Below are 15,893 nucleotides of genomic sequence, written 5' to 3' on the forward strand. Positions count from 1 at the left end.
GGGCGTTGGCTAGTGAGAGGAATGGCGAACTGATAAGATCAGTAAGGTCAGCAGTGGTGACCTTGTTACAGGAATCCCAAGTAAGCCTCCACTTGACTAGAGGATAAGAGCCGGGCTTGTAAAATGGCTCCCTACATCTCCCCCTGTTTTGTTTTAAATTAAATTGGTCAGGGGAGGCATTGTCCGGTATCCCTTGTGACACAAAAACTCCATTTTTGCAGGGAGAGGAGGGAAGGGATGATCAGATCTATGCAGGGGGCTCCTCACAGGCCCTATCAGTCCCCTGGTCTTGGAGCAACCTCTATGCTATACCGGAATACCTCACAGGGAGCCGGGCCCGGGTATCAGCCCTCCCTTGCAGTGCTTTGCCTGGCAACCTGAACCACAAGAATAAATCCCTGGGAGCCCGGCATCCTCAAGGTAGAGAACTAGGGGGGGGATGAGGTTTGAATCTGAACGGAGATGTAAGCGTCCTGCAAATCAAGCCAATGGTAGTGAACCTATATAGGCTCGACTTTAATACCAAATAAAGCTGAAGTCTTCATAGCAAGGGAGAAAAGGACTCACCAAAATCAGGCCCAAATTATTAGAGCTATATCCCAGCATCTTTCTCCCCCTGTTTTGTTTACAAAATTACAAAAATTTGAAATAGAAAGAGGAACAATTCCAAACACAATACAGTCTTATAAATTGTAGTAAAATTTCAGTCCGACCCTTGGCCAGAGCAGTGCTTGTAGTAGTAAAGCGTCCAATTGTCCTGCACTGTCCAAGGGTGAGGCAAGTCACCAATGATGAGAGTCAGTTAGTCCCATTCTGAAGAAATGAAGTGTCTGGATCAAAATTGAAGAGTTGTTTCTGCAGCAGCAGCAGTAGTGGTCACAGCAATGAGTCCTAGAGGAGCAGCTATAGGAGTCTGATGAATTTCATGAAGTACTGGATCAGGCAGGGAGCACTGGAACAGGAGCATCACAACTTCTGTCAGGAGTCCTTCAGCAGAGGGATGCAGCCATTCTCTGGTCAGGTTCACTAGCAGTCAAATCTGTGCAACCTAGCTTATGTTTGGAAAAAATACTTTTTAAAGTTATTAAAGGCTTCGACCATTGGGGTTTGGTACATCTCCACGCCTGTGGATAAAGAGACAGAGGAAAAGCTCCAATACAAATGGATATCCTAGAGAGAAATGAGAAGGTGTTCCTGTTAAAAGTCATTCCTTCCTCCTTTGGAAACTGAGGCACCTGTGAATTCCAAGGAAAGGGTAAAAGTAAAGAATTATTAATCCAAAATATGGGGTCCTGGCATTTTCCATTCTACAACCTGTAAAAGAAGGATACAAGGAATGCTCTTAATGTGGCCTTGTGATATGATAGAGGAGCTAGAGGCCTTTGCTGCAGGCCCTCTGATGCAAGCTCCTCTGTAAAAAACTAAAGCTCGCTGAAGGGCACGGGCACTCGCGGGCTCTCCGGGCGGCTCTGTCTCACCACCCGCGTTCGGTGCTCTGGAACCGCAGTGTGTGGACTGGACCGGGACAGCCGGTGGTCAAGGACAGGCGAAGGAAGAACGAGGACCAAGCTGGTTGCTGATTAGTTACCGTTTATTCAGTCTTCAAGCTTTCTCATCTCCCGCACTCCCAGCTCCGGCCTCTCTCTGGATCTACTGCTCAACTGCTGCTTCTCTCTCTGGCTTCTCTCTCTCCTCCTACTTACTTGTCTCTCCCACCTTACCCTCCAGGCTACAACCAGCCAGGTCGCAAAATCAACATAAGAAAGCCCTTCCTGAGGGCAGGGCACTCCAAAGCCCTTCTTCACTCTTAAGGTTTTTTTCTTTTCCTTAGTCCAGGAACTTATTAACATCTTAATACTAGTTATTTTTGTATGGACATAGCAAGGGATACATTGAGGCTTGCAAGGCAGCTCTCCTGGCAACATCTTGCCACAGGCTCAGACCACAGCACTCAGGCCAGATTAATCATTCCTCACCCTAGCAGGGTCCAAATCTAGTTATCACTGTTTGGATCATGACAGCATTTGTCCATGATCAAGCTCTTAACTTATAGTTAAGCATTAGGCACTTTGGCCAGGCCCATCTCGATGCCAGGGTAGCACACAACTCACCGCTTGCCCTGGGTCCTTCTTGTCCCACGTCGGACCGTGCTTTGGGGGTGCTAGGAAGTAAGGGCAGCTGAGGCTTAGGTCAAGAGAACAGATGCCCTGGAGGAAAATATCATGTAGAGTCAAATGACTCCCAGGTTACAAAAGCATAACATTTGTTAAGTCTTCCTGTGTCCATACAAAAAGGACTTGCTCTGAATAAACTATGCAAAGGACTCAAGGAGAAGAGAAAAACATTATTTACAAGTCAACAGAACACCAAGAAAGAAGCTACAAATAAACAAAGAGGAATAGGAGCACTGTAACGGGAGTAACCCAATAAACCTAAACTACTGAGGCTATGTTATCCTACATATCCCCCTTTTTCTTTTTACAAAAACACCAAAATTTGAAAATGAGGAACAATTCCAAATTACAACACAATTTCAAATAACAATACAGTCTCATTAGTTTTGCTAAGATTTCAGTCCGACCCTGGGTCCAGAGCAGTGCTTGTAGTAAAGAGTCCAATTGTCCTGCACTGTCCAGGGGTGGTAAGAATCACCAATGATAAGAGTCATTTAGTCACAGTTTGAAGAAATGAAGTTTCTGGATCAAAACTGAAGAGTTGTCCTTGTAACAGCAGCAGTAGTGGTAGCAGCAATGAGTCTCTGGAAAGCAGCTATTAGGAGTCCAACAAATTTCAGGAAGCACTGGATCAGTCAGGGAGCACTGGAACAGGAGCATCGCAACTTCTGGCAGGAGAACTTCAGCAGAGGAATGCAGCCATTCTCTGGTCTGGTTCCTCGGCAGTCATAGGTGCAACCTAGCTTATGTTTGGAAAAAACACTTTAAAGTTATTAGAGGCTTTGACAGTTGGGGTTTGGTCTCCATGCCTGTGGATAAAGAGACAGAGGAAAGCTCCAATACAAATGGATATCCTAGAGATAAATGAAAAGGTGTTCCTGTTAAATCATTCCTTTCTCGTTCAGGAACCTGTGAATTCCAAGGAAAGGGTGAAAATAAAGTATTGTTAATTCAAATATGGAGGCCTGGTGGTTGTCCAATCCACAACCTGTAAAAGAGGGGTAGAAGGAAAGGTCTTAATGTGACCTCATTAGATGTGTAAGGAGCTAGAGGCCTTTGCTGCAGGTCCTCTAACGCTGGCTCCTCTTCTTTCCTTGTGACTTCCAGCTGAAGTCAGTTTGGCGATGAATCAGAGCTGGAATTTGAAGGGTTGTGAGACTCTGGAGGTCTGAGATCCAAATCAGGTGGTTGAATTCTGCTTCTGATAAGAAGTAAAGGGATCCAAAGTTTCTTAGTGGGGTTATCATCTGTTGAAACAAAAGCATAGCCTTTTCCTCGAATAAGGAGTTTTCCTGCTACATTCAATTGAGAAAATACCTCCTTTTTGTATTTGATTTAACATTCCATATGTCCACTGAAAATGCAGAGGTGGTGGGCTTAAGGCCGCAGTGTTCTATACTGAAAAGGGGTTGTAGTAACTGTATCAGGGCAGGAAATAGGCTGCACTTCCTGCCATCCCTGGCTGCAGCGATTATACTGATTGGAGCTTTGAGACTCCACACTGGGGAAAGGGGCTGCAACTGAGAACATCCTCTGATCTTGCGGGGCCTGGGGCTGGCCCCCTTGCAGGTGTCCGAGTTGGGGTCACCCACTGCATCAAAATTAAAGCGACAATATCTGGCCCAATGATTTCCCCTCTTACACCGGGGACAGGGCCCGGGAGGTGCAAGTCTGGCTCTGCAGTCTCTGGCCCAGTGGTTTCCCTCCTTACACCTGGGACAGGGCCCAGGACGTGCTCTCGTAGCACGGCTTGGGGGCGCATTGCAATCTCTACGAAAGTGGCCTGGTTTTTTCACAATTAAAACATCTTTTCTGAGCTTGTCTCTGTAAGGCATAGACCTGCACCTTATGTTTAACAGAGACAACATTCCAGCATGCTTCCAAGTACCCGAATATGTCTTCCTTCTCCTTAATAGGGCGCAGAATGGCTTGGCAATCCTCATTAGCATTTTCAAAGGCCAATTGTTTAGTCAACAGCTCATGAGTCTCCTTACCCTCAACCTGCATTTCTATGGCTTCCATCAATCTTCCTACAAAGTCTGCATAAGGTTCTGAGGCTCTCTGGACAATCTTTGTAAAGCTTCCCTTAAATTCTGCTTCTGCATAAACCTTCTCCCATGCACGCAGGGCTCCGTCACGGACATAAGCAAGAACAGCACGAGGCAGGGTGACTTGCCTTTCTGGGTCGTGCCATTTCCCTTCACCAGTTAACATCTCACAAGTCAACTCAATCCCTGAAAAGTTTTGTCCAGCATGGCGTAGGCCTTGAAGCTTTGCCTTGGCCTCCTTGCTGAACCACATTCTCCACTGCAAGTACTGAGAACGGCTTAAGCACGTCTTAGCAACCCTGTGAAAATCTTGAGGTGCCCAGTAGGCCTTTTTACTCCAGTCTGTAAGATACTCTCTACAGTACGGAGATGTAGGCCCGTACGAGACACAGGCCTGTTTGAAACGACTGAGAGAATCCATCCTTAACCTGCGATAAGATGGATGCTGCTTCTTCTCTGCCTGGACTGGGCAATTGGGAGCATGTCCCGAGCGGTTTGGAGGCCGCTTGGCTGAGTCACTCTCGGACTCAGAATCTGAGTAAGTGGCAGAAGACTCATAACCAGCATCACTTCCATCTAATACACTAGAAGTAGAACAATATTCACCAGCCTCAGAAGTATTTTTACTATGGAAAACCTTTCGAGACTTAGGTGTGGGAGGAGCTGAGGCCGTATTGTTCCATATATTCTCCTCCACATCAACTGCACTTTTCAAAAACAGGAGAATAGAATTAACAATCTCCCAGGTAGTCCAGAATTCCATGGGGATCTTAGTCCCTTCCTTAGATGCCTTGGAGACATTTTTCCTAACTTGTTTCCAAATCTTACTTTCTAGAGTTCCTTCGTCTGGGAACCATGGGTTAACTGCATAAACTACCTTAAAGCAGGACCGGAGTTGGTCTCTGGAAATGCAGAGTTCCGGGTCTCCTGTTCTGCGGGAGAGACACTGAATCAAATCCATAAATGGCTTGCCCTGTTCAGTCTGGCTCGAGAAAATATGAAAGATCTTGGGAAGGCCCAGAATCTGTCCCATCTTAGTGGAGGATTGCTGTTGGATTCTAATCCGCAGCACACAAAAAAAATCCTGATCTCCCACTCACTTTCTAGAGTGGGGGTGCACCGAACGCTATTCTTACCTTTAGTTGGTAGTTCAGGCCCGCTCCAGGGACGCCAGCTGTAAAAAACTAAAGAACGCCGAGGGGGGGTGAGCACTCGTGGGCTCTCCGGGCGGCTCTGTCTCACCACCCGCGTTCGGTGCTCTGGAACCGCAGTGTGTGGACTTGATCGGGACAGCCGGTGGTCAAGGACAGGCGAAGGAAGAACGAGGACCAAGCTGGTTGCTGATTAGTTACCGTTTATTCAATCTTCAAGCTTTCTCATCTCCCGCACTCCCAGCTCCGGCCTCTCTCTGGATCTACTGCTCAACTGCTGCTTCTCTCTCTGGCTTCTCTCTCTCCTCCTACTTACTTGTCTCTCCCACCTTACCCTCCAGGCTACAACCAGCCAGGTCGCAAAATCAACATAAGAAAGCCCTTCCTGAGGGCAGGGCACTCCAAAGCCCTTCTTCACTCTTAAGGTTTTTTTCTTTTCCTTAGTCCAGGAACTTATTAACATCTTAATACTAGTTATTTTTGTATGGACATAGCAAGGGATACATTGAGGCTTGCAAGGCAGCTCTCCTGGCAACATCTTGCCACAGGCTCAGACCACAGCACTCAGGCCAGATTAATCATTCCTCACCCTAGCAGGGTCCAAATCTAGTTATCACTGTTTGGATCATGACAGCATTTGTCCATGATCAAGCTCTTAACTTATAGTTAAGCATTAGGCACTTTGGCCAGGCCCATCTCGATGCCAGGGTAGCACACAACTCACCGCTTGCCCTGGGTCCTTCTTGTCCCACGTCGGACCGTGCTTTGGGGGTGCTAGGAAGTAAGGGCAGCTGAGGCTTAGGTCAAGAGAACAGATGCCCTGGAGGAAAATATCATGTAGAGTCAAATGACTCCCAGGTTACAAAAGCATAACATTTGTTAAGTCTTCCTGTGTCCATACAAAAAGGACTTGCTCTGAATAAACTATGCAAAGGACTCAAGGAGAAGAGAAAAACATTATTTACAAGTCAACAGAACACCAAGAAAGAAGCTACAAATAAACAAAGAGGAATAGGAGCACTGTAACGGGAGTAACCTAATAAACCTAAACTACTGAGGCTATGTTATCCTACACTCCTCCTCTGGTTTCCTTGTGGCTTCCAGCTGAAATCAGCTCCTCTGGTTTCCTTGTGGCTTCCAGCTGAAATCAGCTTGGTGATGGCTTGTGGCTGGAATTTGGAGGGTTGTAAAACTGCAGAGTTCTGAAAGTTAAAGCAGGCAGATGAATTCAGCTCCTGATGGAATGCAAAACGGGACCCAAAGTTTCTTGGTGGGGTTGTCTGTTGAAAAGAAAAAAAAAAAAAACATAGCCTTTTCCTCGAGTGAGGAGTCTCCCTGCTATCCAATTTGTCAATTTTAATCCACATAGGAGAATTAGTAGTTTCCTGAGTCTGTGCATTTTCCTGAAAATGCCTTTCAGCTGCTGTATATGGCTCTCCTTAAGGTAAATTTTAAAAGTTTAAAGTGAACAGTGTCAAGGACAAGGAGTCAAACGGGGCATACCTCCTTTTTTTTTTTTTTTTAAACTGTGCTCAAGTCATAGATCCAGTCAGACCAGAATGAGATCAGATAAGAGTAATAAAGGAAAAGGAAAAAAAAAATTCAGAGCACTTTTGTAAAACAGCTTGTAGCTGCTGAAGCAATTTTTGAACTATAGTGTTTGATGCATTTAGAGACATAGTCATAATACCAGGGAAGAAACCAACAGCATAAACTGAGTTTGAGATGATATTAGCCAGCCCTGGCACATGGGCAATGAAAAAACCAATGTGGCAAGTTACAGCCTTCATTGGAAGCTCTTTTCTGGTATCCAAAATAACCTGCTTCATAACCATGCACACACACAAGCAGAAGTATCCTAGTGACAATGCCTTCTGTCCCTCACCAGACTCAGCATCTGTAGTGGCTGAGTGGGTGAGCACCCAGGAATGAGGCGTCTCTGTGCCTCCTGGGTCAATAAGCAATTGCTGAGTGGGAGAATAACCACGTACCCACTGGCCCTGAAGCCGTTTTCCTAGAGGTGGCATCTCATGAACTAGAAGTAGAAGTTCACTTCCCCAAAAATAAAACTGTACCAGCCTGAATTTTTGAATAATCTTCTTTGGAAATAGCATATCACCACAGGTTCTGATAAAAAACTTAAGATTCATTTGTCCAGACTGAGTTCCTGACTGATGGTCTTTGGAATTAAGACTAGAAACTAGACAAGGCTTCCTCCACCTCTGACCTGACTGAGGCCTCTCAGGGTAGCTGAGCCCTTTTATACAAAGTTCTGCTTGGTTTGCCAGTGCAAATTCACCAATAGACACAACTCTTTGATTCCAAATTTCCTTACTTTTATCCTGGCTCAAAACCTGATGCCCATTAGGTACAGAACTCAGCTCTGCATATCCCATACGCGGGATAGCTTCCTGTTCCCTGAACTCAGCCGCTTGTTGCTGAGATTCTAGATGCACTCCATGAGTGGAGTCAGAGATTGGCGACGCCTTTACCTTCACTGTTAGGAAATCCTCCAGACAACCATGAAAACCTGATGTGCTGCTTGCAAGGTTCACTTGAGCAAGCTCCCTTTCTACCTGGGGGCTCAAATCTTGTCCCTTTACACCAGAATTTAATATGTCGGGACTCTGAGTGGGGCAAATGGTAACTGTATCAGGACAGGGAATATCCAACACATTGCTCCCTGCAGTGGCTGGTTGTAGTGAATCTATTGACTGGAGCTCTGAAGCTCCACACTGGGGAGAAGGGCTGCAGCTGGGAACATCCCCTGGTTTTGCGGGGCCTGGGGCTGGCCCCGAATCAAGTTTCCCGGCTTGGCCTTCTGGCGGCACTCTGATGCCCAGTGGAAGCCCTGTTTGCACTCAGGGCAAAGAGTTTTAGGCCTGGGCTGTGATTTTTTATTGGGACAGTTTTTTAAAAAATGTCCAGGCTGCTGACAGCCAAAGCACAGCCTGTCCTGGCTGTTCACTGGTTGAATGGCAAACTGTTTGAAGGCCGCCCCTATAGCAAGCCCTATTTTTTGGGCGGTGGGATCGACATCGGAGCATAGCCGGATGTATTCTGAAAGGGTCTTCCCACGCTTATGGGGGCGAAGTGCGGCCTGGCAGGTGGAGTTAGCATTCTCATAGGCCAGGTGGCGGATCAGCTCATTATCTGTCTCTTCGCTTCCCATAAGTTTTTCAGCTGCCTCTGTGAGGCGCCCAATGAAATCACTATAGGGCTCATTAGCTCCCTGATGAACCTTGGCTAGGGATGTTACGACTGACCCTTTAGAGGGAAGTCTCCTCCAGGCCCGGAGGGCAGCGGTTTGTATCTGAGCAAGTAGCCCTGGGGGAAATTGAGCCTGCACCTCGTTAGAATCAAATGGTTCTTGACCCTGAAATTTAGCAAAGACCCAGGATGAGGAAGAGCCTCCTGCCGAGACATTGCCGAGCGCCATATCTTGGCATTGATCAGAATAATCTGCTTTCCACAAGAAATAGTCTCCTCTACTGAGGACAGCCTTAGCGACTGAGAACCAGTCGTTTGGCGTGAGCCATCCCTCACTAAGGGAGTCCAAAAGGCCAAGCGTAAAGGGAGCAGTAGGGCCGCAAGAAGAAACAGCAGCCTTTAAATCTTTCAGGTCCCCAAATTTTAATCTACTATAGCTTTGGCGGGTTGGTGCCTGAGGAATTACGTCCTTAGGAGGATTTTCCTCTCCAGCGTGTGCCCCTTCTTCAGGCAGATCGGCCTCCTCCGCTTCTCTATCTGAGGAATCATCATCAGGTGGAGCCGTGGCGGAGGTGGAGTAATTGGGGGCCCGAGAATGGGACCTGGTAACTGGAAAAGCAGCCACGGGTTTTAACGCTAAAGTGTGGCGGGGCGAAGGAGAGACCGAGCTTTTCTTACTAGGTCCTTGAGAGGGGGCAGAAGTCTGCTGGGCACTTACTAGTTCTTTATCCAGCTGCCTTATTTGAGTCAAAAGGTGGACATATTCCTGCTTCTGTTGTAGGACTGCGCGTAAGGCAGCAGTGTCCCGGGTGAGCTGGCGGACTGCCTCACTGGTATTATATGGGGAATTAAAAAAGGCAGTGGCATGGGACAGATAAGGGGGTGGCTTGTTTTCCAACGAGGGCCAAGGGGCTGAAGGCTGATTCCTCGCTACCTCATCTTCCTGGATAGCCCCGTCCTCTGGGGGTAAGAATTCGGGTTCGGGAGGAGAAGGATCAGGGATATCAAAAATCACAGGATAAAGTTTTGGAGGTGCCTCCGCTCGGGAGGGCTCAGGTAGGGGGGCAGAATGGTCAGAGTATACATTAGTAGAATTTGAGGAGTCAGCCTTCTGCATGGAGGGGACCTCATCCCCACAAACTAAGGGAGCCTTGAAATTCTTATACTTTTTCCTTAGAAAGGTCTTGGATTCAGAAACCAGGTGCTGATTCTCTGGCTGTCTTTTTTGCGGCTTAAGAGTCTCATTTATTAAGTTCCAATAAAAAAAAGCGGAAGTAGGAACTTTCTCAGGACCAAACCGTTTATAATAATCTTCCATACAATCACCTACTCTGGCCCATTTATTTTTACTAATAGTCCCCTCCTGAGGGAACCCGGGGCAAATATCTTTTATAAAGAGAAAAAATTGCACTAGGTCTTTTTTCCTTACTTTTACTCCACGGTCTTTAAGGGAGTCTTTCAGGCTATTGATAAAGAGCTCCTGTTTAGAAGGTTTTTGTCCCATAATTCTAGGGAGTAAAAGGGTGGAATCGGAAAAGGCACCGTTCGAAAATGGAAATAGCAGCTAGGATAAAGATAGCTAGAATAAAGATGCAACAAACGGGGAATTCCCAAGGGTGAACACAGGTGAAGGAAACAGAGGATAAGCAGACAATAAAGCAAGAAGAGAAAAGAAATGGTCACTGGTAGGCTGTTTCTGCCAACTCGACAGAAATGAAAACACAGGACAAAGGGGTTCAAGCCTTCCGCCAGTAACTGCTTCACTGGTAGGCTGTTTCTGCCAACTCGACAGAAATGAAAACACAGGACAAAGGGATTCGACCTTCCACCAGTGACCGTCTACACTGGGAGGTAGTTTCTGCCAACTCGACAGAAATGAAAACACAGGACAAAGGGATTCGACCTCCCACCAGTGACTGTCTACACTGGGAGGTAGTTTCTGCCAACTCGACAGAAATGAAAACACAAAAGACACAAGAAGGGGCGGGGGGGATGGGGACACTCATAACAAACCACTCAGATGCATGTCTGGCCGGTGAGGAACTTAGCCATAGTGGATCAGCCTGAGAGGTGACTTGCGGCCGGTGTCTAAACCAGCACCACCCTAGACCATATGTTCCTCGTGGAATCGCAGACAGCCCAATCGGACTCCGTAACCTTAAAGGGATCTTAAGGATGCCAAGTCGTGGAGCCACAGACTCAGTACAAGGACGAGGACATCCAAGACTGCACAATCACTCACACATACACACAAGACAAGGGAATTCAAGCCTTTCCGCCAGTGACCGTCTCGTCCTCAACACGAGACTGTATTCAAGCCCGGTCCCATACCAGGGTGTGCGCCAAGAGAGAGGCGACCCTCAGAGACACTCACTTTTCCGTGAATTCGTCGGCCGACGTGAACTTGACCGGGCGTTCGGTGGTCCCCTCGTGCCCCACGCTGGGCGCCAGATGTGGGGAGGACCCTTCGTGGGGTTAAGGAGGGGACGTAACCGAATGAACAGACGCAGAGTCAGAAGGAGGAGGAGAGAGAGAGAGTTTATTCACAGCAGTTACAATACTTATATCTCTTGGTGGGAGGGGGCAGTACGCATGCTTGGACCCCCATAGGAACAATAGTAAAATGCAGATCAGGCATGGGCGTTGGGCAGATCAGGTATGGGCGTTGGCTAGTGAGAGGAATGGCGAACTGATAAGATCAGTAAGGTCAGCAGTGGTGACCTTGTTACAGGAATCCCAAGTAAGCCTCCACTTGACTAGAGGATAAGAGCCAGGCTTGTAAAATGGCTCCCTACACTGTCCCCCCAGAATCTGATCTGGGCAGAGTGGGCGAGGTGTGTTGGCCCCTGGGAGCTGGAGCGTGGGGAGGGCGCTGTCCTTACACACGGCCGACCTGGGTTCCATCCCTAGCACTATATAGGGTTCCCCAAACTCCACCAGGAGTGACCCCTGAGTGCAGAGCCAGGAGTTGGCCCTGAGCACCACTGGGTGTGGCCTAAAAACAAGCAAAAAAATAATTTAAAAACTGGACAATATGGGAAGCTCCCAGTCTGGGCACTCAGGGCCCCACAGACAGCAGGCAGGGAACACGGGGGACTGGGTGGGATCATCACTCTGGACAGCGTCCCAGGCATCCCCCCACCCCCCTCCCCGCATCCGCTGCACCTCCCGCTTGTAGCGCAGGGCCACTGCCCTTTTCATTTTGTAGAACGATGACTGGGTGCGGCCGAAGTGTGAAAGGGTGGGCGAGTGCACGCATATGCACAGCCACTGAGACCCCGCACAGTCGGACACACGTACCAGTGTGCACAGGTTCATGCACTCGTACCCAGGCATGCATCCACACACACTGGGAACTCGTGTTTCCACACTCCTGCACACACACTTGATGTGCACACATACACATGCTCGTGAATACATGCCAGGTACATGCATGCATTCATACACAACCACCCACACCGGGTACCTGTACACATTTGCATGTTTTTGCACACGTCGGATATGCACATGCATTTACTTACTCATCATGTACCTCTGTTGGGTACACACCTTTACACGCTGATGAACCCAGTAGGTGCTTCATGGCACACGTGTAATCCCTAACACACACATAAACACACACACACACACACACACACACACACACGCTTCTGCGCATGCTGGGGCAGACTGTGTTCTGGACTGTGGGCCCTGACCTCAGGCAGACCCCTGTGCCCACCAGGCTTCCCCGCCAAGCACCACTCACCCCTGCAGTACAGAGTAGCAAGTCCATCGTCCCTGGGGGAGCCTGGGCCCCCCACTGGCACCTCCCGACTTCTCCTGCCCACCCTTTCCTGGCCCTCCTCTCTCCAGGCCTCCCCAGCCCCTCAGCTGCCCCCGTGCCCCCAGCGCGGAGGGTGCTGTGGGGGGCAGCCAGTGATGTGGTGTCTGTCCCACAGCGTACGGCATCGGCCTCCTGGTGACCTTCATGGCGCTGGCCCTCATGCAGCGCGGCCAGCCTGCCCTCCTCTACCTGGTGCCTTGCACACTCCTCACCAGCTGCGGCCTGGCGCTGTGGCGCCGGGAGCTGAGGATGTTCTGGACGGGCGGTGGCTTTGCGGTGAATACCGGTTTGCTATGACTGCCTGCCAACAGTACCCCCCCGGGCCCTAACTAGAGTTCAAGTTGAGTAAAGCTCTTGCGGCATTGCCGGCCGCCCGGCGGCCCGGTCCCAGGTTCCCCCAGCGGTGCTGGGGGGTGGGCATGTCTGGGGATGGGGCACCCAGTCTAGTCAGGTCACATGGTTCCCCCCAGGGATCCGCCCGGCCTGGGGCCTGCTGGCAGAGTCTCGTTGAGTGCCTCTCTGGTCAGCAGAGGCCCAGAACCCCCATTGGGGGGCCAGCAGTGACTGGCTGCTTCCTGCCCAGAGAAGACAGCCCCAGTCTTGGGGATCCCTGTGGGGGCGGGCAGAGTCCGCGGGGTGCTGGGAGCATAGCTGCAACTTCCTGTCTAAGGGAGTCCATGTGGTAGGGACTGGGGGTTCGGGTGCATGAGGTCCCCCTGAACCGTGCATGCAAGAATGGGGCTGAAGGGAAGTCGCAGGGCCCAGAAGGGGAACCCAGGAGCAGCACTGGCCCCCGCGGAGGGACTGAGGGCAGGGAGCTTCTACTGTGTCCTTCTCCCAAGGGACCTGAGCCCCAAGCAGCCCCTTCCCCAAAGGTTTCAGAGCAGAGAACAAGCTGCAGCCCTCACGTGGTTGTGCCTGTGTGATAGGGGTAGGGGGACTCAGGGGAGCCTGGAGCCTTGCCCTTGGGTACCAGGACCCCAGGACCTTCCCACTCTCACCGGTGCCGTTTTCTCTCACAGAAGGACCTACCTCAGTCTACCTGGGTGCCGGGTCCCCCCGAGGGCTCCCTGCCGGCCACAGACTCAGAGGGGCCAGCGGCCCAGCAGCCTGCAGGAGAGGAACCAGCTGGGCCGCCCTCGGGACCGAGTCCACCCCAGGAGCCTGAGCAGCCAGCGGCCAGTGTCCCTGGCCAGCAGCCCCCCACACCCACGGACCAGCCCGGCACCTCGGCTTAGGAAGGGGGCGGCATGGACTGCAGGGCCCGCCCGCACCTGCGAGAGATGAGGGGCTCAACGCTGGAGTTGCCTGGGCCCCGCAACTTGGTGCTCGCTCCGATGGACGCTGGCCCGTCCTCACCTGCTGGCCAGCCCCCTTTTGCTCCCCACTCCTCCAGCCAGCCCTGCCCCGCCTGGCTCCGCCCACCGGCCTTACCCTGCCCTGCCCGCCTCTAAGCCTGCCCGGCCCCGCCCCTGACTACCCTTGCCCACCCAGCCCCATCCAGGCTAGCCACGCCCACTCCTGCGCAGCCTCGCACCCGCTTGCATGGCTGCAGTAGCCTCTTTGCCGAGGTCACCGTGGGGGAGTACCCCACATTCTTGCCCCCAGGCCTCAAAGGGGCGCACGAAGCTGGAGGCACGCCCACATTGGTGCTTGAGGCTGCCGCTTTCCTTGAAGGGGAGCCCCTCCCCACAACACCCTGTCCCCGGCCCGCCCGAGCGTTGCTTTCCAGGGACGCCACCACCAGGACTGCAGTTGTGGCCCTGCACGCCTTGGCTGGGCGGGCCTGCAGGGCCCGAGTAGTGCAGAGCCCCCCACCCCCTCTTCCTCACCAGCCAGCCTGCGGGACCCCAGCCCCCCGCAATCCATCTGCACATTGACAGAAGCGGCGGAGGTGGCGCCACTTCTTAGGTTGAGAGTGCATCACCCCCCCTTTGAGGGCCCCTGCGGCTACCCCTAAGACAGGTCTGCACGTCCCTCCTGCCCAGGGCACGCACCACCGGCCCCCCACCCAGGCAGGCGAGCACCCTCTAGGGAGACCCCAGGAGCAGCCTGCACGTGGGAGAAAGAACATTCTGGAACTGGCATGTTGTCTTCTACCTCACCGCCAGGACGCTGCACCTCGAGACAGGTGCCATGGTTGAACTGGCCAAGGTCCCGCCCCACTGTGTCCCCCACGGCCCCACGTGGGGGCTCCAACCCCAGGCCGCTGACAGCTGGGCTGTCCTGGCCAGGGCGGCAGCTCCTCGGCTCCCCGCACTCCAAGAGGTGGTGCCCGCCCGCCCAAGCCCCCCATCCCCGCTGCCCTGTGGTTGGCGCTGGTCGCCTTGGTCATTCCGAGAACTACCAGCACAGATGCCCGTGTCAGCAGCTCAGCCGCGCTTCTGCGGGGAACGCTTTATTTTACAAACAGCAGCCCCTTCCTGCCTGCGCCCACCCGGTTCTTGACGGAGCTGTGGGTCCCGGGAGGCCACTAGCTGGTCCGGCTGCAAGAACTGGGGGAGTGGGGATGGGAGCCTGCCCTGGGCAGCGGGCCCTACACCCCCCTCCTTTCCTGCTGCCCCTTCAATCAAAGCCATTTTATACCTGGGTGGAAGGGGGCCCGCTCTGTCCCCCGGACATGAGACTGACACTCGCAAAGCAGATGCTGGTTGCCCGTGGGTACGGTTTCTTCTGCCTCTGGGCTGATCTCGTCATTAAACTTGGCTTTTGATAGTCACGACTTTGGCTCTGCACGTTCCCCGTAACTGCGCAGGGAGTTGGCTGGGTGGGCCCCTGGGCGACTCCTCGAGGTGGGGGCTCCCAAGAGGCTGCCGTGGGAAGTGGCTCTGCTTCCACGGACTCCCACGGACTCCCACGGACTGTGGGGGTTGCTCACATAATCAGCTCTGGTTGTTGCCACGAACTTCAGGCCAGAAGCACCCGGGCCCAGACTGGTTCCCGGAACAACAGGCCCCAAATACCTGCCCCGGAGGTTTGGTCATGAAATGCTCTTTGGGTATATTTTTCAGTGGCTTTGAAATGTCAAGCCAGAGGGACCAGAGCCTGTAATACAGCGGGGAGGGCGTTGGCTATGTGTGTGGTTGACCCGGGTTCAATTCCTCCCGACATCCCATAGGGTCCCCTAAGCGTGGACAGGAATGATTCGAGTTTAGAGCCAGGAGTCAGCCCTGAAAAGCAACAGCAACAACAAAACAGCATGAGGTCCAAGCAAAAAAAGGAAAAAAAGGGTGGGGCTAGAGTGATAGCAAGGCGGGTAGGGCGTTTGCCTTGCACGCGGCTGACCCCAGTTTGATTCCCAGCATCCCATATGGTCCCCTGAGCATCGCCAGGGGTAATTCCTGAGTGCAGAGTCAGGAGTAACCCATGTGCATCGCCGGGTGTGACCCAAAAAGCAAAAAAAAACAAAAAACTGCATGAGGTCCAGAGAGGTGGTACAGCAGGAAGGGTGTTTCACTTGGACGCAGCTGAGCTGCGTTTGGTCCCC

At 51.6% G+C, this 15,893-nt stretch overlaps 1 protein-coding gene across 3 annotated transcripts in view; it reads left to right on the top strand.

Annotated features, from left to right (window-relative positions):
- SPPL2B (signal peptide peptidase like 2B) overlaps positions 1-15,128 on the top strand; it is a 25,247-nt gene extending 10,119 nt beyond the window's left edge. The window contains exons 14-15 of one of the 3 annotated variants that reach the window (XM_055126104.1): positions 12,522-12,682; positions 13,429-15,128. In XM_055126104.1, the coding sequence (XP_054982079.1) occupies positions 12,522-12,682; positions 13,429-13,644 (377 nt within the window). In that variant the 3' untranslated portion in view covers positions 13,645-15,128. Of the gene's footprint in view, positions 1-1,081; positions 1,934-12,521; positions 12,747-13,428 lie in introns of those variants that run through there. The other 2 variants (XM_055126105.1, XM_055126106.1) reach the window with 2 other exon arrangements.
- Positions 15,129-15,893: the final 765 nt, after the last annotated feature.

This window comes from Sorex araneus, chromosome 2, assembly GCF_027595985.1.
Source record: "Sorex araneus isolate mSorAra2 chromosome 2, mSorAra2.pri, whole genome shotgun sequence".
NCBI classification, from domain to species: domain Eukaryota; kingdom Metazoa; phylum Chordata; class Mammalia; order Eulipotyphla; family Soricidae; genus Sorex; species Sorex araneus.